The sequence below is a fragment of the Myxine glutinosa genome, chromosome 4 (genome assembly GCF_964187855.1).
Source record: "Myxine glutinosa chromosome 4, kmMyxGlut1.1, whole genome shotgun sequence".
NCBI lineage: Eukaryota > Metazoa > Chordata > Myxini > Myxiniformes > Myxinidae > Myxine > Myxine glutinosa.
Window position 1 is genome coordinate 74901491 of NC_136264.1, and position 9500 is coordinate 74910990.

At 53.4% G+C, this 9500-nt stretch overlaps 1 protein-coding gene across 1 annotated transcript in view; it reads right to left on the reverse strand.

Moving 5' to 3' along the window:
- Positions 1-4887, reverse strand: part of LOC137424803 (three prime repair exonuclease 2) — a 48179-nt gene extending 43292 nt beyond the window's left edge. Inside the window, exons 1-2 of the mRNA XM_078775234.1 lie at positions 4854-4887; positions 2313-2460 (exon numbers count right to left, since the gene is read on the reverse strand). Coding sequence (XP_078631360.1) covers positions 2313-2460; positions 4854-4887 — 182 coding nt within the window. The remainder of the gene's footprint in view (positions 1-2312; positions 2461-4853) is intronic.
- Positions 4888-9500: the final 4613 nt, after the last annotated feature.

The window sequence follows — 9500 nt, forward strand, 5'->3', positions numbered from 1 at the left end:
ATATACAGTGGGGAGAACAAGTATTTGATACACTGCCGATTTTGCAGGTTTTCCCACTTACAAAGCACGTAAAGGTCTGTAATTTTTATCATAGGTACACTTCAACTGTGGAAGACGGAATCTAAAACAAAAATCCTGAAAATCACATTGTATGATTTTTAAGTAATTAATTTGCATTTTATTGCATGAAATAAGTATTTGATCACCTACCAACCAGTAAGAATTCCGGCTCTCACAGACCTGTTAGTTTTTTCTTTAAGAAGCCCTCCCATTCTCCACTCATTACCTGTATTAACTGCACCTGTTTGAACTCGTTATCTGCATAAAAGACGTCTCCAGACCGTCTCCGACCACAAAGACCGCAAAGACCGACCGCAAAGCCGTCTCCAGACCTGTCCACACTCAATCAATCAGACTCCAACCTCTCCACAATGGGCAAGACCAGAGAGCTGTCTAAGGACATCAGGGACAAATTTGTAGACTTGCACAAGGCTGGGATGGGCTACAGGACAATAGGCAAGCAGCTTGGTGAGAAGGCAACAACTGTTGGCGCAATTATTAGAAAATGGAAGAAGTTCAAGATGACAGTCAATCTCCCTCGGTCTGGGGCTCCATGCAAGATCTCACCTCGTGGAGCCTCAATGATCATGAGAAAGGTGAGGGATCAGCCCAGAACTACACGGCAGGACCTGGTCAATGACCTGAAGAGAGCTGGGACCACAGTATCAAAGAAAACCATAAGTAACACACTACGCCGTCATGGATTAAAATCCTGCAGCGCATGCAAGGTCCCTCTGCTCAAGCCAGCGCATGTCCAGGCCCGTCTGAAGTTTGCCAATGACCATCTGGATGATCCAGAGGAGGAATGGGAGAAGGTCATGTGGTCTGATGAGACCAAAATAGAGCTTTTTGGTTTAAACTCCACTCGCCGTGTTTGGAGGAAGAGGAAGGATGAGTACAACCCCAAGAACACCATCCCAACCGTGAAGCATGGAGGTGGAAACATCATTCTTTGGGGATGCTTTTCTGCAAAGGGGACAGGACGACTGCACCGTATTGAGGGGAGGATGGATGGGGCCATGTATCGCGAGATCTTGGCCAACAATCTCCTTCCCTCAATAAGAGCATTGAAGATGGGGCGTGGCTGGGTCTTCCAGCATGACAACGACCCGAAACACACAGCCAGGGCAACTAAGGAGTGGCTCCGTACGAAGCATCTCAAGGTCCTGGAGTGGCCTAGCCAGTCTCCAGACCTGAACCCAATAGAAAATCTTTGGAGGGAGCTGAAAGTCTGTGTTGCGCAGCGACAGCCCCGAAACCTGAAGGATCTGGTGAAGATCTGTATGGAGGAGTGGGCCAAAATCCCTGCTGCAGTGTGTGCAAACCTGGTTAAGAACTACAGGAAACGTCTGATCTCTGTAATTGCAAACAAAGGTTTCTGTACCAAATATTAAGTTCTGTTTTTCTGATGTATCAAATACTTATTTCATGCAATAAAATGCAAATTAATTACTTAAAAATCATACAATGTGATTTTCAGGATTTTTGTTTTAGATTCCGTCTTCCACAGTTGAAGTGTACCTATGATAAAAAATTACAGACCTTGACGTGCTTTGTAAGTGGGAAAACCTGCAAAATCGGCAGTGTATCAAATACTTGTTCTCCCCACTGTATATACACATACTGGCAGGATGGCCTCGAGGTACGTACAATCACCTCTTCGTTGTCTAGCCTGGGTTAAAATCCTGAGCCAGCTATAAAGTGTCATCCCGGTGTTGTACGGGCAGGGTGATTCATCAAAGTGCGCACAGTCCATTGGATGGACGTTAAACTGGGTGTCCTATCGAATAGCGTTGGAGTGCTTAATCGTTTGACACTTTGTATCGAGCATGGTGCATGAACGAACAGTACAGTGCAAATGAAGCTCGGGACTATGTTTCAGGTTACTTACTGTATTTGGTTGCAAGCACACAAGAGTTGAACAAAGTGGTCACATTTCAGTGATGTGATTTTAATACTACCAGGTCTTAAATTGTAAACATTAATGAATGACTTTCAAAAGCTGCCACACTAGATGTAATAAAATATGTGTACGTGTGGTACGCGGTATGTATCGTCGGGCGTATGTGCCTACCCGTGACTGCCGAAAAGATTTCGATTACACTGCATCTTCTGCCATCAACCAGAACTGCCATACAAAGAAAAAAACAATTCAGCTCTTGCCATGAAAAACGACACGAGTGTGGAACAAACACAGAGACAAAACAGGAACTAAGCAGATGGCACGGAGGGAGAGAGGCCATTTGACTTACCATGCGGCAATAATATGCACAACAGCGAAATGGACGAAATGTGTAAAGCAAGCAGGCAGCAGCTGCCCTGCAACTCGCTTGTAGCAGTGCCAACTGTCCAAAGGAGAACGACCCCTCTCGTCCGCATCCAGCAGCCACAATCTCTCCACTCAATCGCTCGAGTAACTACCGCCCTTGAACTGGCATTCACTTCCTGATGCCAAGCGGAAGCTGTGGTTAAAAACAGCAAACGGACACAAACATGAGGACAAAACTAAGAAAAATTGTAATTGTGAGAAAGCCCAGAGAAGCGGGTGTGTATTATTGGTCGTCATCTCCGTATGCAGGTTTTAGAAGGTGGAAGGGAGGCTTCGCAGATCTCAAAGTATCCACCTTCGTGGGGGTGTGCATATATTAGTGTGCGCACATGCATACGCATGTGTGTGTGTGTATCTGTGTGTGTATGCAAGTTGCAGTTGTTGGCTGCTAGGTCTACACGTGGGTGGGTTTAAGGAGATGGAACGGAGACCTACCAGGTATCAGTGTGTGTGTGTGTGTGTGTGTGTGTGTGTGTGTGTGTGTGTGTGTGTGTGTGTGTGTGTGTGTGTGTGTGACGTTACGATCATGCAATCCATGCAACTTGCATGGGGCCCCAATGCAAGAAGGGCCCCTATACAACCAATCGTGATAAAATATCTTTTGAGACGGGCCCCTGAGGGTGGTGGTGGTGGAGGGAGGGTGGGTATAGGGAGGTACCGTAAAATTGGGTGAATAGGGACAGCAAGGTGAATAGGGACACAAACTGAAAAAAAGTTCGGAAACTTTTTTCGCTGAAAATTGATAACAATACTGATTTGTTGATATTTTGGGTTGAATGTGTTCTCTTGTTTTTTTAAAAAGCAACTTATAGTCCCTATTAACCCCATATATGGGTTAAATAGGAATAAATAGGATTTTTATGGCTGTCCCTATTCACCCCCGTTTTACGGGTGAATAGGGACAGTCACTAATACAAAAAAATAATAATCAAGAAATAGGGACAGTTTGGAGAAACTTTTTAGTCCATATTTTTTTTCATTGGCACCGTGGTTTATATTATGGGTGCATATTATGTGCATCCATCTGAGCTATCAGTTTAGCAATAAGTTGGAAACTCAGGATTGTTTCTTGATTATTATTTTACTATTACTCCTACCCTGAAAGTTTCGTCTCAATCGGATATATGGTTGCTGAGAAAAACGAGGTTTAGCCCGTGCGGACGGACGGACAGACAGACGGACGGACAACCCGAAAACATAATGCCTCCGGCGACTTTGTCAGCGGAGGCATAAAAATATGAAATTCAAACTCGCAAGCCTCAACAGACGTGTTTAACCCACTCAAGCAACCAGCGAGATATGTAAATTAAATAATTTAGTTATCAATTATTTAATTATAATCCTTCATGATGGGTAAACTAAAAGGAAAGGATTCAAACCTGCAACGCTCACATCCCCAATGTTTAAGGGTGTCGTACTGGTGAAAAATTGAGAAAACTACATAGGTACCTTTGAGAGGCCTTTACACAAAAACAAAGTCAAGTTAATATCTAATTTTCAGTTTTTCTTGAAAGATATAATCTTGGCTTTAACTCAGATCAGTTTCAACGCTTCTTTGTCATATTACATGCATATAATTTGCATAAATTAGACCGTCAATAAAAAACAAGGAAAAACAAAGAACACATTTCTACTTCTATCTTCTATGTCACCTATCATTCTTTTCACACAAAACTTGGTACATGTATTATACATGTGTTACTCTACTACCTGATGAGAGGATTTTGTGAAATTATGTCAAATGTTCACTAATTAGCTAATTATGCCAATTACCAGATAAAACTTGGTTGTCCTTCAATAAATCCACAATGGCTACTCCTATAAACAAAAGCCTTCATCATTTTAAAGGAAGTGATATTCTGAATATCCTGTCCAAATTTCAGCCCAAAAGAATGATGCAAATTAAAGTTATAACAAATTTCATGCAAAATATTATATTGAATTGAATTGAAATTTGAATTTTTCAATAATTAGGGGTACTTCTATGACCTCTAATAGCATGATTCTTGTTTATAAGACTATAAGGAAACTGTTCAGCTAAAAAAAAACAAAAAAAAACACCTGTTCACCAGTACAACACCCTTAACCCATTTGCCCGACCCCATCTGTCAACCACTGAATTAGTAATGGTCTTTGCCATTACCAATAATTCTGTGCAACAATAACTTGTACGTTATTTGCTCATATAATTCTGTGCTTTTGTTGAGTTTATTATATACATGACTTTTGGGTACTTCCTCTTCCGGAGCACTGTCCAATACAGATCATTTTGCAACCAACTGTACCTGGCTCGTGGTTTTTGTGTGCGTGCTCTTCCGTGGTTATGACACAACCTCGCTCTGTCCCGATCTATCACACCATCGTCATTTAAATTAAATAATTTTCTCCATCGCGTATTTTATCATCCTTCAATGATGGGTAAAAGGTCAGGATTCGAACCTGTAAGGACTGTGGCACTACTCACCAAACATTATCTTGTAGCGGTTGCTGCTGAACATACACAATCGCCTTACACCTGCCGAGGACGCAACCACGGAGCGATCGCTGTGCCGGGCTCGCCCAGACCGCCTGGAGACGCTCAGTCTCGCCTTTCCCGGGCATGCCAGGACTCGGCTTTCCCGGGCTCGCCCGGCCCGTCCCGCGACACCCAGTCTCGCCGTTCCCGGGCATGTCCAGGCACGCCCGGCCCGTCCGGCGACACACAGTCTCGCCGTTCCCGGGCATGTCCAGACTCGCCCAGGTCTCCCGGACATGCCCAGTCGCGCCCTTTAAGGGCAAACGCGCCGGCATGAGATATTCGAGTGCTTGTATATAATGCTGCCCGATAAACGGGCTTTTCGGAGTACCCGAGTTGATTTGATGCAATAAAGAAACTCGGACGAATTCCAGCTTTTTGTCGCGTCCATTCTTTCGATTCGAGTTGGAGCACAGCTCCTTCATTGGTGACCTACCGACATGGACATGGCAGTTGCCCTCAAACTGCCTACCTTCTGGGAGGCTCACGCGGTGGTTTGGTTCGCCCAGGCGGACTCCCAGTTCGCCCTGCGAGGCATCACCGCTGACGACACCCGCTTCCATCATGTGGTAGCAGCACTCGGCTCAGCCACCGCGGCCCGCGCCCTCAGCCTCCTCCAGCACCCGCCAGCCGCTGACAAGTATGGCGTGATCAAGAAGCTCCTCCTCGACGCTTTCGCCCTCTCATCGGCGGAACGCGCACGGCGCCTGCTCAACCTGCCCGAGCTCGGCGACACGCGCCCGTCCGAGCGAATGGATTACATGCTCTCGTTGCTCGGGGAGCACACCCCAGATTTTCTTTTTCAAGAGCTGTTCCTCCGTCAGCTGCCCAGCCAGGTACGCCTCACCCTGGCAAGCACGCAGATCACGGATCCCCGCGCCCTCGTCAGGGAAGCCAACAAGATCTCCTCGGCAGGCCAACACATCGGGGCAGCGACCTGGAGTCCGCCGCCGTCCGAAGCAACGCCCGTGGCGCCCGAGCACCCGGCACGGTCGGCGGCCGAACTGCCGGCGCAATTGGCGGCCGCTACGCCGCGCCGACCACCTCCAGCACGACGACCGGGGCCTACACCTGACCAGGCGTGGTGTTACTACCATGCCAGGTTCGGACAAAAGGCCCGGACATGCCGACCCCCGTGCACTTTCGGCAAGTCGGGAAACGGCCGGGCCGGCGTTCATTACCAGCCATGAGCGCCGGCCACACGGGCAACTTACTTTTTATCAGGGACAAAGCGTCTGGACGGCTCTTCCTGTGTGACACCGGCGCCCAACTGAGCATCATACCCGCCTCCGATCAGGACAGGCAGTCCGCGGTTTGCGGCCCCTCCTTGGTGGCGGCCAACGGATCGGCCATCCGCACCTTCGGCCCGCGCAACGTCACCCTCTGCTTCGGCAGCCAGTGCTTTCATTGGACTTTTGTGACCGCAAGCGTGCCCATGGCTCTGCTGGGCGTCGACTTCCTCTGCGCACACGGGCTGCTGGTTGACGTCAAACGGCGTCGCCTCGTCAACGCCGAGACCTTCAGCTCCCTGGCATGCACGTTGAGCAGCTCCGCGCCGACCGAGCTAGCATGCGCCCTCCCGGCGGCGAACGAGTTTGCTCGCCTGCTCGCGGAGTTCCCGGCCCTCACGTGGCCGACGTTTTCGGCCGTCGCGGTATGACATGGTATCGAGCACCACATACCAACTACGGGCCCGCCAGTCTATGCCAGAGCCCGCCGCCTCGACCCAGCCAAGCTCGCCGTGGCCAAAGCCGAGTTCGATGCTTTGGAACACCTCGGCATCGTGCGGCGCTCCGATAGCGCGTGGGCTTCGCCACTGCACATCGTACCGAAGCCGGGGGGCGGCTGGCACCCATGTGGTGACTACCGCCGCCTTCACGACGTTACCACCCCCGACAGGTATCCGATCCCGCACATTCAAGACTTCTCCGCCCGTTTGGCAGGACGGGTCATTTTTTCGAAGATCGATTTGATATGGGGATACCACCAGGTACCTGTCAGGCCGGCCGACGTCCCAAAAACGGCTGTCATCATGCCATTCGGCTTATTCGAATTCCTTCGAATGCCATTTGGCCTCAAGAACGCGGCTCAGGCGTTCCAGCACTTGATGGACGGCGTGCTGCGTGACCTGCCGTTCCTCTTCGTCTACCTGGACGACATCCTCGTCGGCAGTGCGTCCCGGGCCGAGCATCTCCTCCACCTCCGAACACTGTTCGGGCGCCTCAGCGAGCACGGCCTAATTGTCAACCCGGCCAAATGCCACTTCGGCACGACGGCCGTTGATTTTTTGGGCCACCACATCACCAAGAACGGGGCCGTGCCGCTGCCTACCAAGGTCGAGGCCATCACCGCGTTTCCGCATCCCCGCTCCATCAAGGCCCTGCAGGAGTTCCTCGGAATGGTGAATTTCTATCACCGCTTCGTGCCCCGCGCTGCTCAGCTCATGCGGCCCCTCTACGAAGCCCTCCAGGGCAAGCCGGCCAAACACGACGTCGTCTGGTCCGCAGCCATGGACGCGGCATTTACAAGCTCAAAGCGGGCCCTCGCCGACGCAACACTGCTCGCTCACCCGGTGCTCAACGCTCCCATCGCCCTCACCACGGATGCCTCCGACTACGCGGTGGGCGCCGTACATGAGCAATGGGTGAACGGGGTTTGGCAGCTACTCGCTTTTTTCAGCCGGCAACTCCGGCCGAACGAGCTCAAATATAGCACGTTTGACCGTGAGCTCCTCGGTCTACACCTGGCCGTTTGCCATTTCCGCCACCTCCTGGAGGGCCGACCCTTCACGGCTTTCGTCGACCACAAGCCGTTGGTTTACGCAATGGCCAAAGTCACGGAGCCGTGGTCGGCCCGCCAGCAGCGCCACCTCTCCGCCGTGTCGGATTTTACCACGGACATCCGGCACGTCGCCGGCAAAGACAACGCCGTGGCCGACGGTCTTTCTCGGGCCTGCGCGAACGCGGTCCACCTCGCCGTGGACTTCGCGCTTATGGCGGCTGACCAGACCACCGATACCACGGTGCAAGCCCTCTGGGCGGTGGACACGGGCCTCTGCCTGGCCGACGTCCCCTTCGCGGACACTGTCCTGCTCTGCGACGTCTCCCAAGGCCAGCCTCGCCCCATCGTGCCCGTTACCTGGCAACGCCGCATCTTCGCCTCCGTCCACGGCCTTTCCCACCCGGGCCGGAAAGCTTCCCAGAAGCTGGTGTCGGCGCGATTCGTCTGGCACGGCCTTCGACGGGATGTCCGCGATTTGACCAGCACCTGCACGGCCTGCCAACAGGCCATGGTCCACCGACACACCCAGGCCCCGCTGGCACCTTTCACCGTGCCCTAACGGCGTTTCAACCACGTCAACGTGGACCTGGTGGGCCCCCTCCCCCCATCACGGGGTTTCACACACCTGCTCACCATGGTGGACAGGACCACCAGGTGGCCGGAGGCCGTTCCCCTCGTCTCCACCACCACCGCCGACGTGGCGCAGGCTTTCATCGCCACCTGGGTCGCCCGTTTCGGCGCACCGGCGGACATCTCTTCGGACCGCGGGCCGCAGTTCACCTCCGAGCTGTGGGTTGCGGTCGCCCGCAACCTGGGGGTCAGGCTCCACCATACCACGGCCTACCACCCCCAAGCCAATGGGTTGCGTGAGCGGTTCCACCGTTCCATGAAGGCCGCGCTCATGGCCGGCCTTCACGACGGCGGCTGGACCGACCGGCTACCGTGGGTCCTTTTGGGCCTCCGCACGGCCCCCAAGGAGGACCTCCGGGCGTCCACCGCCGAGCTGGTCTACAGCCAGCCGCTACGCGTCCCGGGCGAATTCGTGCCCGACGCCACCAGTCCCTGGTCCACAGCTCGCCAGCGCACGGACCTCCAGGAGACCGCCCGACGGTTTGCCCCCGTGCCAACGTCCCACCACGGTGACCGCCAGGCCTACGTCCCCCCAGCGCTTCGCACAGCGGAGTACGTTTTTGTGCGTCATGACGCACACCGGGGGCCACTCAGGCCGCCGTACGACGGACCCTTCCGGGTCCTGCGACGGGACGACAAGTCCTTCGTCATCGACGTCGGCGGCAGGTCAGACCGGATTTCGGTGGACCGCCTCAAGCCGGCGCACGTGGACATCGACCAACCACCTCGGTTGGCCCTTCCTCCGCGGCGAGGCCGCCCCCCATCCACGGTGCCTCCCGCTCGACCACCCACCCCCACACCGGACCCCCCCCCCCCCCCACGACCCTCCAGGGGTCGCTTCGGCCGGGTCATCAGGACCCCCCTCAAATTGACCCTGCCGGTGCAAGTCGATTCTGGGGGGCGTGTGTAGCGGTTGCCGCTGAACATACACAATCGCCTTACACCTGCCGAGGACGCAACCACGGAGCGATCGCTGTGCCGGGCTCGCCCAGACCGCCCGGAGACGCTCAGTCTCGCCTTTCCCGGGCATGCCCGGACTCGCCTTTCCCGTCCCGGGCTCGCCCGGCCCGTCCGGCGACACCCAGTCTCGCCGTTCCCGGGCATGTCCAGACTCGCCCAGGTCTCCCGGACATGCCCAGTCGCACCTTTTAAGGGCAAACGCTCCGGCATGAGATATTCGAGTGC